The 16,787-nt window shown below is 41.2% G+C and overlaps 1 protein-coding gene across 2 annotated transcripts in view; it reads right to left on the bottom strand.

Annotated features, from left to right (window-relative positions):
- Positions 1 to 15,779, bottom strand: part of TBC1D8 (TBC1 domain family member 8) — a 33,195-nt gene extending 17,416 nt beyond the window's left edge. The window contains exons 1-5 of one of the 2 annotated variants that reach the window (XM_053455105.1): positions 15,704 to 15,779; positions 15,036 to 15,231; positions 3,588 to 3,743; positions 1,610 to 1,728; positions 175 to 403 (exon numbers count right to left, since the gene is read on the bottom strand). In XM_053455105.1, coding sequence (XP_053311080.1) covers positions 175 to 403; positions 1,610 to 1,728; positions 3,588 to 3,743; positions 15,036 to 15,162 — 631 coding nt within the window. In that variant the 5' untranslated portion in view covers positions 15,163 to 15,231; positions 15,704 to 15,779. The remainder of the gene's footprint in view (positions 1 to 174; positions 404 to 1,609; positions 1,729 to 3,587; positions 3,744 to 15,035; positions 15,232 to 15,703) is intronic. The other variant, XM_053455106.1, reaches the window with a different exon arrangement.
- Between the last annotated feature and the right edge of the window lie 1,008 nt (positions 15,780 to 16,787).

Raw genomic sequence — 16,787 nt, 5'->3', positions numbered from 1 at the left:
AGCTTGGTCAATATTGTTTTTTTAAGAAAAGCTTAATTAAATTATTAACAGATCTACTGACAGATCTAAATCCCTTGCAAATGGCATATCAATTTTATGAGGCATATGTAATGCAAACAAAATGTTAATGGTATGAATTGTAAAGAAATTCTGTGCTTTCATTTGGTCACCTACATTCCTTTCCGAGAAAGAAGGAGTAAAAAGAGAAGTGGTTAATGCTCAAGTACAGCCAGCCCTGCCTCGGCACCCGTCCTTTCCAACAGCAGCAGGAATAAAACGCCACAAGCTTCTCGGCCTCAGGGAAGCTGAACCTGCTCTCAAACTTGACCAGGCCTTCACGGAACTTCTCTGGATCATCCTCTTGTTCAGCCAACTTGCTGGTGGTCTCCTCAGCAATGAGACCCTGTAATAACACAAAATAAACCTGGTCTAATGGTTGATTTGGAGATCACTAATCAGCAGTGATACATGAATGGGAAGAAATAATCATGCAGACCCTGAGAAAAGTCAATCAAGCTATCGTTCCCTTCATTGACTTTATAAGGTTTTTGTTTTTTTTAATAATGTGCAAAACCCATTAAAATCGCTTTTCTGTTCCTTTCTTCTGCTGTTCTGAAGAATTGGTGATAAAGCTGGTCTTGATAAAATCGAGCAGTGTTCTGCTACCTTCGGTCAGTCACTTAGCCTAAGTATTCTATATAGTCTTGAGTAAGGGCATGCCCGTGATTTATATGAAAGACACACACATTATATGTATATACACATATATAACCCACCATGCACACTATAGACCTATTCTCTATTAGCTTTTATTATAAAAGCTTTCCTAGACGATAAGTTTAGTATAAAGATGTCCAAATATTGGTCAAATGCTACTACCCATCTTGAGATCTTTGATAGAGGTGTAGGGTCCCCAGTAAAGTGCTAAATATATACTATAAGCTGATATAATCAGCAAAAGGTTATTATTGACCATAAAATATAAATAAAAATATTTATTTGCAGTTACATATTTTGTGGGTAACGGCTGCATGGGAAAACAAACAAATAGCAGAAAATTCCAGTATTATGTTATGGAAATTAGCTATTTTGTGGAAGTGGTACTTCTCTTTTAAAACATTTTTTTTTCAACACAGAAGAGTATTACGGCTTTTGTTTTGTGCTACTGCGTGTATTCGATTCACTGCTCTGCATTTTATTCGGTTTAAAGACCAATCCTACTTTTAAAATTAAGTACGATTCTGGAAAGATGACATCATAACGAGAATACGTAGCTGTGCTTTGTCTATCCAGCGACAGGGAGTTCATATATTAATTACAAGACATTGCTTCCACCCAAGAGTCCTGCTTCAACTTGAAACAGATGTGAAAGATGAAGGATTGTCTAAAGATAGAAGATGATGGAAGTGAGTTACATTTCTTGTGCGATAAGATATACACTAGTTGTGACATAATTACTTGCATATATAGCAATATTTTCACAATTTTGCTTGCTTCTAAGAAGGCTTCCAACGCAGGCACTCTGTTTGTTCCATTTTACTTAAGAGAAAATAACATTCAAATATACTGATGTCCAAAAGGTTCATTATTTAGCCTAATCCGTTCATACCTTTACTTTCCCTTTGACAAAGTTGGAAATATCTTCCTTATTATCAAAGACTGATAAAGTGTGGAGCAGGTTCTGTTCCAACCATTCCCAGTGCTGGTTGATCTCCTCCGCAGTGGCCCCTGGTAAAAAGATAATGAATGAGAACAGCTACACCATGTACACCACATCAAAGTCAGAATTACAAAGAGCAAAAATCAGAATACTTCATTCCTTAAAGAACAAGTCCTTAAAATCAAAACTGCTTTAGTCTTCCAAAATGACTGCTTTGACAATTAGGAGAACAGGTCTTTTTTATATAAATAACTCCATATGGTCTTTAAAATGTCAAAACTTCCCAAGTATACCCAATAACTTACTAATTCAGAGTTAACTCCTGATTGATGGCAAGCAGCCCAAGGGGTAGCAAAGACCAGTGTAGCACAGCCTTTCCTATAGTCTCATTATGCTATGTAGTTTAATGCATACGACTGCTTAAAATGCCAGATGCATTCCCTGCTCGGCAATGAGCATTTCCGGCTGTAGCTATGGTTAAGGCGAGTCTTCCTGGCTGGAATCACTGAGAGCAGCAATGGCATTTTCTTATTTTACTTAATGCATATTAAAGTCTGCAATTAGTATGTAATCCAGGCTGGTGAGGCTGTAAAGGGACAGAAGACTGTCCCGTAAAAGGGAACTGTCAAAGTCTTACCAGGCATATGTCCCTTGTAAACATACGGGCAACATTTAGGACTAAAGTCGCAGGAAACTTTTACACACACGGTACTCCAGTTCTTAATAGGGTAATGTACCTGAACGTTAGATGTTTACCGGAGATTTTACAGTATACTCAAACGTCAGCAACCAAATAAAGCATAATGGAATTCACGCTGAAGTGTAATTAGCTTAACTTAGTGAAAGTGTATGTTCTAGCACTGCGATTACACACATTTCCAGGTAGCCAGGATGGCCAAGATGATTATTCTTTGGGCACCACAGGTAAGCAAACATATTGCATTGTTCAGTTTCTGCTTGGTAAAGCATCAGTTAATGTAAAATGCATATTAACTTAGACAGGTTTTGGTAAATGGGACGACAAGTACACTGGTTTTGAATCCCAATTGCGTTATCCAAATTAAAAAGAATAGCCCAAAAATATGTTTATGCAAAGAAAAAAAAAAACACGATTAGGAAATTAAATACAGTAAAAAGCATTTAAAATGCACACAATAAACTATAAAATAATATGACTTATTAAAAATACATAGCAGCAGAAAATTGGCCAATCTAGCTTACCATTCCCTCATGATCTTTTGTACTTAAAACTTTTTTTTTTTTTACAGTAATGGTAATTTAAAAAAATACAGAAACATTTAGTGGTTTTGGAGATGTCTAGCTTCTACCGTGTTAAAGGGACACTTCCTGGAGAGAAGAATATGCATTCTTCCAAAAGAAAAGAAAAAAGTAGCAAGAAAGCGCTTCCATTGAAATCAATAGGAGCGCTTTCCATCCATGTGTACAGAGGTATGAACAGGACTCTGGCCGCTAACTGGAGGGGAGTATATCACAAGGCATTTAGCTGGGGGTGGGAGAAAAGGGGCAAATGCATAAGGGGGATTAAAACAGAATCCTTCCACACATTTGCAAAAGGGGCAACTCAAAAAACATAATACACCGAGCAGCTATCAGCTGCATTAAAGCGTACATGATGCATGCATGACTTGTGAATATACTGGAAAACAACTCCCATAACCATTAGCTAGAGGATGCACAACACCGCCATTCTACATGTGAAACCATCCATTTCTTGTTTGCAACATTTAAAGCCAATTTTTATTTAACCTTTAGCAAAACAAGCTTGGAGGACGGGGATCTGGCTTTGTTATTGAAGGATTTATGGTAAGCCTTGAAGTGCACGCACACACAAGTTATTAGAGGTTACCTTCAGATCCTGGGTCATGCAGTCACTGAGCATGCGCACAGCATCAGCTCTGTAACTCACCAATTGCTATGGCCCAGTACACCTCTGATCCGCTCAGTAACTCACCACATGCGATGGCCGAGTAAACTTGTGATCCAGGGACCTGCAGCAGTATTCGAAATGGGGCAACTCGGGCATTGGAGTCCAACACAGCATCCAGCGCCCCAACTAGGCGGCCTGCGTATTGAAGAAGAAACATTACATAGATGGGCAAAAAAAAAATTTTTTCTTTTAAAATACATCAATACCTGTGCTACTGTAGCCCACAAGATGCCCTCCAACCAAACAACATTTCTATATGTTCTTAAACATAAAGGAAAATTACAATTAAAAGGAACTGCACCTTAAAGTTTTTATTTTAGTGACTAACAACTCAACTATTATTATCAAGCCATAATGTTCTGACTAAAGTGGCCATCTTGATGGCATTACTATTTGTATTTTTCTTAAGTTGCCAATGACTACTGGAAAAAGTCATATGGGCCGATTGTAAACCCATGCTTACAATAAACATACATTATAATATGGTGATGAAACGAAGATATAAAAAGTAGATCTTAAAGCGTGATCAGACTTTGATATAACACAAGCGACAGAAACCTGTCTCACAGTCTCAATCTGAGATAAAGAGAATTATTTATCACACATCCAGAGGCAGGAACAAAGCTTGGCTCAAATGAAAGATCTGGGTAGGGAAGCAGCTATAGCTCAGGAGGACTGTCAAAAATGTGAACTGCTTACCAAGTAATGGGAGAATTCTGGGAGGGAAAAAAAACCCATAATATATTTATATCTATATATATATCATCAGATGAAGCCTTAATTTGAGCTAGATAAATTCTAAAGCATGTAGCAGGAAATACAAAACAAAAAGTTGTCCAAATTTCAGTTATAAAAACAATTGAAAAGAACCTCTGAGGTCTTTATGGGACTTTACAGCTTACCGTACAAACGTTAATCTACTAAAAGCTATGAGAACATCAAACTTTGGGCTATCTTGTCTGTGGCCAGTACGACAACATCCTTTCTTGTACTTTTTGGGTAGTTGGACACTTCGCCTGAGACTCTCTTACTTATCATGAAAGGCCAAATCTGGAGAGTTTCATACGCAACCAAAGGTAACACACAGTCGATATGCCTTCTTAATACTCGGAAGATGGCTTTAGATCACAATTCTATTCTACGCAGTGTGGAAGGCTCATAATAACGGCCTTGACTGTAATGATTGGACTGTATATATTATTCTCCTTTTGCTTATAAGTGTTCATTTTAAACAGCAACGTTTTCTGGAAATGCAGACCCTTTCCCGTATTCTGAATACAAAGAACAGAACTGACAAAGCAAATATTAAAGGCAAGAATCCGACAGGCAGTTCAGTAACACGCCAGGAAAGCACATTATCCAGGCGCCAGTGCATTAAACATTAAAAATATACACGAGAACAGGAACATTTGCGCTCCTACTGCTAATTCTCACATTATTGTTACGGCTTCCCCGTGTACATTTTTATTATTTGATCCGTCCTTATCTGCACGATGCCGATTATCTGTCTGCGATGAACATATCTGCATTCAGTGCAAACGATTGCCTTATAATACGGGCAATGAGCAAATGGCCCGTAATCATCCTTTTTAACCTGTTACTCTATCCGCCCTTAACACTGACAGTACAAAGACAAATTTATTTTCCCTGCAAATATTTAAAAAGGTTAAAAATAAAGATTTCCATTGTTTTTTTTAGTTTTTTTTTAGTTACTGTACTATTGGCATGAATCAAGCATTTCCGTTATGTCCAAGCATATTTGGTACATCTGTTTATACTTTGCTGCTCTCAGAACAGAAGAAAAAGTGGCCATATAATACCAGTAACCCCTACTAAAGAAAGATGAACGTGTGGACTGATATGATGAGATCATCTCCCTGCTTCCCTAAACGCTCTTCTACCCTCCCTTTTATTCTTCTTACATTACAAATAAGTAGTTAACTGTTTTTTTTTGATGAATTTGTGGTTCATTTGTTCTTAGGAGCCACAGAATTGCTACCCGTGGTAGAACTACAGTCAACTTTTCCAACAGGACAGAAGAGCCATTCATTGTCTCAGTTTGTAGAAGTAGGACACCAGCATTCGCTGTGCTTCAAGGAAGCGCTGCCCTCGACTTGATATATCAGAAGTCACATTAGGTATAACGGCTTAAAGAAGGACAGCTGCTTTGGGCAACATAATACAGCAATGCATTTTTTGTCCTCTAGAATGCAAAGTATTGAAATGGGCAACTCCAATTACAAGATTTAAAAATAAATAAGGGGCTTACCCAAAGCACATATTCAGCAGTGGGCTAATCCTTAATTTGATCCTCAAAATGAGGCTAGCGATCTACTAATGGTTTTATGTAATCAAATCCCTCATTATGGCAAAAACGTTTTTTCTTCCCAGGATGTGTATATATATTTCACGTGTTATGGGTGAGGACATGTAAGCTGCTGCCTTCAGTATGTGAGATATATATTTGAGTAATCAATTCCAATCTGTTCATTATACATCCTATGAGGCAGCAACATGTGAAATGTAAGTGCCCTGGAAAAAAAATAATAAAAACACATCACATCCCTGACACCCACCCAAGAAACGGCCCCTTGTTGGAGAAAACAACTGTGGTAGTTTAAAAATTGTGTTCTTTTTATTTCACTAGATGTATTGAATATCTAATTTATTAACTTATTTTAATTCTCAGGTCTATTAGCAGAGAGATTAACTGCCATAAATGATAGGTTATTTATTTACATAGAGCAGGGCTTGACAAACCCCAGGCGCCAGGTTGCTAATGGCGACAAGAAACTCCTTCCTGGCACCCAGGGTTTTGAAAGGGCATGAGTGTATATGTCAGCATATAGCGTTAGAGTGCGTGTATTAGCGTATGGTGTTAAAATGATTGCACACAAGTGCAGAATGTTAGCGTATCTGTTACCGTGCGGTGTACAAGTATATTAGTGCATGGCAAGGCTTGACAAACCCTAAGTGCCAAGGAAATTAAAACATGACTGAGGAGGGGGGAGCTGGCTCCTAACTTTTTTGGCCGACTCTTAGACCCAAATTTGTCGATCCCTGACAAAGACCATGTGCATCATTACGAGATAAAGAAACTACAAAGAATGAAGCTGAAAGAGAACGCACAATCCTAAAGAATGTAAACAGCTTTGGATTAAGTTTGTGTGCCAGATCACTACGCTAAAGCAGTTCACACAACACTAGCATTACACTTGACAAGACTTCAGACACATTCCCTGAATGCAAACAATCTGAATAGAGCTATTTTCAGCTTTGCCAAATGTGCATTCTACGAGCGCTGTATTATATTTGGGGTGTAACTTAAGAAGCATGGAATCCATGTGCCACATAAATGAGCAGTCAGGTCAGTCGCTACATCAAGCCACGTGTGTTATGATCTCTATGTGCTCAATGGCAGGACATCACCCTATTCTCTAAACAGTCACTTTACCATGTAAACAGGTGCACAACACACTTTATTTTTACATGGTTTACTGTTTAAATACACATTAATGGGGCATTTATGGCTGTAGAACACAGGGATGCACGCACACCCAGCTCATGATGCTGTCTGAACGCTTTAGTTTGCTAAGCATCGGCACAGATTTACAGCCGCCACTTATGGTACCCAATGACGTTTATAAGCAACAAAGAAAATATTGAGAATAATCAAAATTGTTTCCATGCTGTATGATTAACAGAATGAATAATTCCACATAGTGCATACGATCCCATTTCCCACATATTTAAACAGTAGCCAGGACGAGGGGAAGAAGCATATAAAAATGTATTTGGGATAAGCCTTATTAATCTTACGATATCCAAATGGAATATTTTGTGCGTGGCACGGCATGGCAAAGTGAGGCAGAGAGAAAGGTACACACTAACTGGAGTGTGGGGTGTTGTCCGCAGTGAAGAATGTCCCACACCATATTTATAAACCGATTACATAATCATAGACAAGGGGAATATGGGGAAAAGAGAAAAGGATCGACAAGAGCCCTACTAGAGTTTCCTAGTCATACTTTGTATGTCAGCATTTCAGCTTCTGCATTCACTAACTTTAGCATTCTCTCTGCCCACATGCAAGCCTCCCAGTCTACATTCTGCCCTACCCCATCTGCTCCCATCCTCCAGATTCTGCGCTTCACCAGTCTGAATGCTTCTTGGGGACAGAAATAGAATATTTGTTACGGTAGAGGTGAAAGTGTAGGCAATCCTGACCATGAGAAACAATACACTACGGCAGAGCAGGGACATGGACACTACAAAGGGGGATCAATGCACATTCCAAAGTGTCATGGTGTTGAAAACACCTGAAGACCAATGGGACAATACAGACAAAAAAAGTCAGATTATATGACCGTTTCATCTTATTTTGGGGGATTATGTTATACAGGTTGACAGAACATACAAAAAGACAGCTGCCATGGAGAAATCAATCCACAGACTAATGAAAAAAAACAAAGAAGGGAATTACTAATGCTCCACCGGCTATACCGGATATTGCCCTTATACAAAGCTAGAAATAAAATGCAGTCGTTATTCAAACCTAATAAAAATCAACTGAGCCAACAAAACAAATATAGGCAACTGAACAAACAGAATAGTAGAAAGCAAATCTTTACGAGACAGAGCAGTCTTGAAGCTGTGTGCCCATGACTACAACAATGTGTGCCCATTACTACAACGGCAGCTTCCAGGTCTGCAGATAAAGGAAGTTTATTTGAACAAAAGGGGATAAATCCAGGTTGTCAATGGTAACCTACATTACTGTACACATCAGTGACCCATACTGGCATAGGCCGACAGGGCCCTGGGGGGTGGTAGTCCCCCTTCCGATCAGGCCCCCTGGTGTCCAGCTGCTCAATGGGCTGGTTACAGGGGGAGATCTTTGAGGGGACATCTTTGAGGGGACTGTGCCGGCTCAGCACCACCAGGACATGACATCATATCCTGGTGCTCAGTGTCTTAAAGGCACAGCGCACCCTTCCAGGCAGGGAGGGGCGGAATGTAAATACATCGCTGGAATACAGCACTGTATTTTACGCTCACGTAAAAATATATTTTTCATGGCACTTCACCTTTAAATCTCTTTGTTTTTTTGGTTTTTTTTATGGCAAAATAAGGGGATGTGATTAAAATGTGTTAGTTCATATTATAAGTGGACTATTCCGAAATCATTTGGGATAAAAGGATGATAATTAAGCCAACGGCACTTTCATACCTCTGCGGTAAAATGATAAACTCTTATTTATTCAAAGGTGGAGAGTCGGTCTAGAGGTGAATCTTAATTTTTTTGGTAAAAAGCAAGACACAAAATTGCCCAACGTAATGATACGGCGGAAAAAGTTATATATATATATATATATTTTCTTTTTTTAAAACATGTATGAACAAATCTGGAAAAAGGTGCTTGTTACTAGGGTTCATAGCAAAACGTGTCAGCCTCCTGCCGTTCAAAGGTTAAATGGAAAAGTAAATTGAGCCAAAAAGTAGAACATCAAGGAATGTTGTGAAGCCTCTGTATCCAAGTGTGCTCGGCACTGCTGAACCTGAAGGGACTGGCCGCTTCCCGTGACAGATTGCATGCCTGGATTATCCTTTTCATTGGCATGTGCTCCAGAAAGAACAAACAAAGGACTCCTTTCTAATAAAATAGGAACACAACGAAAGCCGCCGGGCAAATCTGTGTAACTAGTCCGATAAAACAGCTTTAACGCTTTCGGCACCAATGACACAAGTTTCACATTTATAGCTTGGGGCTAAATTAGAAATAAATTTGGAATAGGTAATTATTCCCCCAACAAGCTTGCCTAGTGATGGGGTAAATTGAACACACAGGGGCATGTTTAACAAATACCAACAGACACGGATGAACAACTTGAGGGATTTGTGGCTGAACAAGGCTGCCGGACGGCAGAGGGGACAAAAACTGTGCTAGGGGTTAGTTTTACATCAATGTAATAAACTTTTGTTTTTTGTTGCCGTTTGTTATAAAAAGGTGTCAGGTTCCTCCAGTATGGTAGCATTGGGCTTGCTATGAGTAATGGTATGGCAGAAATCACTTAGTGGTCCTACAGCAGAATACTGTAAATGGGCTCCTGAGTGCCACAGTGGCATCGTAATTGTATTTCTTTCTTAAATTACGATGGCGCTAACCTTTTACTGTATACTATCAGGGAGCCAAATAACACAATAGCCAGACCACGGTAGCGGCAGCTTCTGTGTCATGTAAGAGCCCCAATTGCTACAATACAGGTAAAACACCTACATTTCTTTAAACAAAATCATGAAAATACAGAGTATAACTTTAATGTCCGCTAATAGCACTGTGGGTTCTTTGTCAGGACAACTAACAATGTATTTTAACAAGAGAAACCTATTACTACCACAGGAAACACAGCAGCGAGTGTTATTTCCGCATTAGGCGCTGCTAAATAAGATCAAGACTGACGGTTCAACAGACTGTTTAGCAGCGACTGCCAAACGAGTGCACACTAGGATTCCACGTAAGAAGGAAAGGTCCGAAGAACCGGTTGACTTGGGGCAGTTTGCTTTGTAAACAAGATTTAAGGATGTAGAACCAGCTCCAAAAATCACAAAGAAAATAACACAGAGTTTGACTTCAAAGCAAAGGAGAAGCTGGGCAGGAAACGTTGAACACGCACGCCGAGGACAAAAGCACACGGCTCAGACAAAATGGAACATGTTCAAAGCTTGCGCATCACAGCTGTCACGCTGCCTCCCAGAGACACACATCATTAAAGGTGAATAATCCAGATTACCAAGTGGCCCATGTGTTTACCAGCCTTGTGATCCAGTGGGTTGAAGTTGGCCGTTGAACAAGCCACCGCTCGCTCACCTACGTACCAACGTGGATTCATTTTCCTCGTGCTTTTCCCCTGCAAAGAACACTAAATAAGAGTGATCGGCGCGTCTGGTTTCTACTAAGTACGAGTTGTCTGAAAACACAATACAGGTTGCGACAAGTGGGGGTTTATAATGCGTAGTAATATTAATCAACCCACTGGGAGCCGTCTCATTCACGGAACAAACATTTCCCCCCAATTTAAGTATCTTAAGCTCTTGATGGCTTATGAACAACTGCAAAGAAGTCCCTGAACTGACGATGTATTCTAAAGAGCGGTCTCTAGCATATATCTCATAGCAAGAAGGGTTATGACGGTCCCATATAGTACATAGTTGAATAAGTAAGGATATTTTTAATAGAGATCATTGGTTGGAATATGCTATTCAAGCTATTCTTACAGCAGAAGCTTGCAGAGTTTGGCCTTCCATAATGGAAACTCTCTCGTTAGTGATTAAACCACTATTTACTTTAAGTATTCACTTAAGTATTCTCACACACACACTCATGCATGCACACACGCTAATCAGGCAATGCACACACCTTGCTTTCCAAACGCGTTTAAATATAGGCATTATCATCCGTGAGCTGGAAAGTGAGCATAGATTATGTTGCGTGAGGTTTGTTTCACATGCCAACCTGCTCCATAAGGTTCACATCACTACAAGCCTTTCAAGCTAGAGGGGAATTCTAGAGCAAACATTTACAGTGCCAAGAACTGAGGGAAAAAAAGAGGAAGACGGCGATCAGAAGCCCGATCTTCTATTAGAGGAACTGTGCACATTTATCAAGGCCTTGTGTCATAAATAATGGGAATTCCCATCAATACACAAAAGCAACGGAGCCTCATTTCCCATAAAGGCACCATGGTGAATGTTTAACGCACTCAGTCAGGTTCCTACATATTAAAGCTGCAGATGGCGGTAAATCTATAAGGATTCTGCACGCTGTTCTTTGTATAGATGAACGCATACACAATAGCTTCCTGTTGGCTCTACAGTTCAGATTTCCCATGTCTAAAAAGCAAGTTCCTTTCTTAAATGTATTTCTAGTTGCGGTTGGTCAAAACAACCATCATGTAGCAATAATAACACATAATAAAGTAATCTCTTTACTTTAATAGCATTCTTAAAAAAAAATCTCTCTCTCACGCAGCAGCTGTCCTGTCCATGGTCTGACATTTCTTGCCATTGCGATAATAAGCGGAATAGTAAAAGTGACACTAAAGTGTTAATGGTGCAATAGTAATACAAGAATTTAAAAACACCCTCCTGTGTGTCACAAAGAATAAACTATTAATATCATATTCATTTATTTTTTAATAAGATAAAAAAAAACTCCTATAGTATGCTTATTCCAACTCCTATAGTATGAAACCACACAAATATTGAACAAAGTACGATGCGATAAAATAGACAATATTACCATATGTGCGTATATCAAAAAAGATGCAATTTTAACCTGTTAGAGCTGAAATAAACAAAAACACAGTGTAAAATGTTTTGCAGTTTGTAAAAGAGATAATAATACACTTACGAGTGAGAGTGAGAGTGTGAGAGAGAGAGTAGTCTGTGTGAGAGAATGAGTGTAGTGTGAACAGGGGAATATCACGGATGAAGTGTCTGAGTTGGCTATTCCAGCAGGGAACATTTTCTGTGTAGCGGTCTGGTCAGTTTGGGAGAATAATTGGATAACTTTGTATGGTTAAACATGGATCAACAAATTCACTGGTATATTAGCCTCTAGTTTGCAAAAGGAGAATGGCATTGGGAAGAATGTTTTGAAAATGCCCACTAGCTCACCCCCCCCCCATCGATTTCAAAGTAAAACATCTGAGATTTTGTGAAACCCCACAGGATGGACACAACAAAACGCCGGTGAATTCAGAACGACGAACATAAAAAAGCATCACCGCAGAATAATGACTTCATTTAAAAATGGCACTCTCCACTGCACTTTACGAGAGGGAATCAATTTTGCGATGCCAGAGGCTTCTCAAGGATTCTCCAGTCACCTTGTTCTCCTGCCAAGAATATGACTTACCATTAAAAGGCATGACAAGGACTTCACTACATGTGTTTCTACGAGAAGAATGTGCATTATGGGGAACAGTCACACCCAAAAAAACTATATAAAACTAAACACGTCGACAGACCACGCAAATAGAACGCAGAAATTTCTTAATTAAAATGACAGAATTTTTAACATTACACGCAGAAATGCTTCCATGTCACCTACGCCACATTACCATGTATGAGGGCAGCTGCTGTAAAAAATATACCTAAATCATGGCCATCAATATGGTGCCCCCCTCTTTCAGATAAATTCTGTATCACATAGAGAAAAATTAAAAGAAAGCTGTCATTTGGTTGTTCTCTAACAGTGATGGTCAGTGAGTGTGATTGAGGGAGGCGTCCTGTGTGATAGGTGTGATGAGAGTTGTTAGAAGAGCTTAAAGCTCTGTGATATCAGAGATGGGCAAGCTGAGCAGACAGAGAGGATTAAGAGGCCCGCTGACATGTTTTCAACATGAAAATACAGCAAAATGGTATATTATTTTAAAGAAAGGAATGTTTATTTAAGATGCATTCCATATTAGCACATATCGTAAAAATCTAGGAATGTTGAAGGAAAGGTTTCAGTTTCTTCCCCTTCCAAATGCATGGAGGAATTCAGCACCTATACATTTACCCGTTTCCCTGCCCCCCAGCACGTGTGCGATTTTCACCGCCAGCAAGACGGCTCGAGGGTATAAAGGTAGAAAACACTCCCATTGATTTCTACGATGCCACATAGGAAGTCAGAGAGTGAGCAGTACGGGGTCATTCTACTGCCAGTGCTTGTCTGTAGAGATCACATGATTTCATTTTTACAGCAACAGCCTAAATAGTGAAATGAATTTATTACAAGCGGTTTCCGCATACATTCGGCCATGCAGTATATGATATCGATGTCTGCAATGCCATTTCCATCAGGCCAATGCAAAGAAAACGTTTCCCAACAAATGGCACCTGTGACGTGTGACGTGTGACAGGGAGGCAACGTGTACTTTCGGGGAAAGTGCTTCCACCACAGCTCATTCAGCCGACAAGCACGCGCTCATCTCAAACAAACCATGTTTTCTTTTAGCTATTGATTCCTCTAAATAAATATCTCGGTAAGTACCTTGCAACCAAATTCCAAATTGTGCTTTTTTGGATTAAAAAAAAAAAACCCTGATGAGCAATTCCCAGGCATTATTTCTTATAACGACCAGTAATGTGAACACTACCAAACAGCCCACAAATGTGTTAAGCCACTGACCCATCTCATTTAACCTCTTGCTGCCCCTCAACCTGCTTTCAGTGCAGAAAGCATACCGCAATATGCCTTAACTCCTTCCTGGTTTCAGTAGAGGGCACAAAGAATGTATGTAAACAAAAACTGACTCCTGTCATTATAAAGTGATCCAGACACTGAGGGCGATACAGCATTACTCCTATCATTATAAAGTGATCTAGACATTCTCTTATTATATAGCAAGTCAGACACAGACAGTGGTACAGCATAACTCCCATTACTACATACTAAGCAAGGCACTGATGGTGGTCCAACAACCGCAACTGATCTCCTCGGACATGTCTCAGGACACTGAAAATACTGGGACAAGCTCCCAAATCCTGGGACTGTCTCGGGAACAAAAAAAACAGTACAGTTGGCAACTGTGTGATGTCTTAACATACTCACGTACAGTCATTAAAATGCCTCCATTATAAAGTAATTAAGGTCTATTGCACTGGTAATAGGCCTGAGATTCATGGCAGAATGATCATCAAATTGTAGGGCATTAAATACATCAATTATACAAAAGATTTCTAAAAACACCAGACATAAGCAGGAGTCACACCAGAAACCAAGCAAGAACTATGGATTACTTAAAGGCGTCCGGATGAGACAGAGCATTCACAGGGTATACAATGGTACCACATGCACATGATACCAAAAAACCCGAAGCATATACACATATATATATATATATATATATATATATATATATACACATACATATATATGTGCGTCAGTGGTGGCGAATTTGTGGGGGGAGGGGTTGGTGCAAGCACCCAACACATTATGTACATATAACATACATATATATGTATATATTCTAGAAAGGAAAACACTTTTTTTCCCCATCACATTAAGTGCGCATTTTACTTCACAGATATACTTTTTGCTGAAAATTGTGGTCAAATATCTAAACAATGGCACACAACTTGCACTTGTTCACCGTTCCCCTCCCCCAGCACGGTTACTGTGTTGTGTATTTTCGCTGGCTGAACCAAGGCCTGACGGGCCAACTGACTGCCATATTCCAACTACATTTATAGAATGTGTCTGCATGCCACACATAGTAGTGTATCCATAATACACACACACATACATACATACTATCACTGTCATTTCATAACATACCACTGCTCTAGCAACACCTAAAGCCAAGCAGGTGAAGGGTGCAACACCTGAGGCCAAGCAGGGGAAGGGGTTATAGCGGGCATGCCTCAGCCCTGACTCACCAGTGAACCTGGCCGCGCTGTCTCCATGGCCCCGGCGCCGCTGCAGGATGAAGTACTGGTTGGACTTTTGAGTCACCCAGAGCCGCAGCGCGTTCTTCAGCAGCACCTCCTCGGGCTTCAGCCACATCCTGCAGGGCTCTGGCCGCTGTCACACCCGCATGTCAGGCTGTCCGGCACGGCACAGGGGAGAGCGGTGCTGCCGGGGAGAGAGAGAGAAGAGCCCCGGGTCACACGAGCGAACACCCCGCTAACGCCAGCCTCACTCAGCGCCTCTTATCGCAACGCCTATCGGCATCACCGTATCGCGGTTACTCAAGCCTGACCCTATCGCGAGCAGCCAGCCCGGACTCACGCCCGCACTCCGCGTACATCTGTGACACCTGCCGTGAGCTTCCCCTGCGATCCCCTCTGCCTGCCCCGCACTCCCGCCGAGCTGGGGCACTCACCCCGTCCCGCGATCACCGCCGGGATACCCCCCTCTCCACAGCACCCTACTCTCTGACCCCCAGTCGTGATTTCCTGCACCATTCCCTCGCACACACATCAAAATATAGCTTAAACCCCCCTGGGCTTCCCTGACGATAAACACAATGCCCGGCGTTTAGTATTTCTATAGTCTTGGCCCATCGCGGCCCCCTTACTATAACCTCGGAGCCTTGGCGCCTTACCTGCCCCTCCAGATCTAACCCTGGGCGTCCATGCTCCGGCTCCCTCTCCGGGTTGTTGTTTCTCCCTCACTCTGCGCGCACAGTTCCGGGATCCAGAGAGGAAGTTCATCCCCAGCCGGCTGCGCCGGGCCCCTTCCCTGTGTGCTGCTCGTATGTCACAGACACAGTGCGGCGTGTGCCGTACCCCGGGGGCCACATCACTCACATTAAAGGAGCTGCGTCCGCTAATTGCGTTTCTAACAGCTTTGGCACAACGTATACCGTCCACAGTGATTGGAGGAGAGGTCATCGCCGTTCGAAAATCCGGAAAGCCACAAACACACCGAATCACCCCCCCAAGAGTGTGTTTAGTGCCATTCTAGAAAATCTAACAAGGAGGCTCTCAAGTTCACTGCCAAGGGCCACAAAGACCCGTTCTAAACATGCCTGGGAACTTTCCAACAGAGACCCTTGAAATATTAACCCTTTAATAGCCCATTGAGAAGGTCCTATGTAGTGACTTGCCACCTAACCAACAAGCTCTAATAAAGCTTGGAAACCTGCATTCAAGCAGGGTTAGCAACCCTAACATCCCATTTGGGAGTGCTAGGTGTGATCCGGACAATCTGCCCCCTTAAACGGAGGCCTGTCTCCGGAGCATGCTTTTGAAAAAAGCGCCTCACTTATTATTTTTAGATTATGGTATTTATGGCACGGAGCTGCAATAATAGTCTTATGATCTGAAAATGAAGACCTGATTTGTGAGCGGCCCTCCATAATACGTTTATAGGAAAAAAGTGACATCTAGGGACAGATCCAAAGTCCAACCTACACTATAAAGAACGCTATGATTTGTGCTAACAGTGCTGTTCCACCTACTCTGTACGTAACGGAACGCAGCGTTACGAACATGTCCCAGGAATACACGCGTGTGATTCTAATGTCTGTGAATGTAGCAGATGGTGCTGGGTAGCATGATGAGAGGGAGCGGGAAGCAGGGCCAGACTGGGGATGATTTTATGGAGGCCTGGCTCTTTAAGGCCAGTGGGTGCCAGGTGATGACATTGCTTTGTCATATTTTATTATTGGTTAAATCCACCCACAT

The sequence above is a fragment of the Spea bombifrons genome, chromosome 2 (assembly GCF_027358695.1).
Source record: "Spea bombifrons isolate aSpeBom1 chromosome 2, aSpeBom1.2.pri, whole genome shotgun sequence".
NCBI classification, from domain to species: domain Eukaryota; kingdom Metazoa; phylum Chordata; class Amphibia; order Anura; family Pelobatidae; genus Spea; species Spea bombifrons.
The sequence above is the reverse complement of the archived record's forward strand: the minus strand, read 5'-3'. Positions and strand labels throughout refer to the sequence as shown.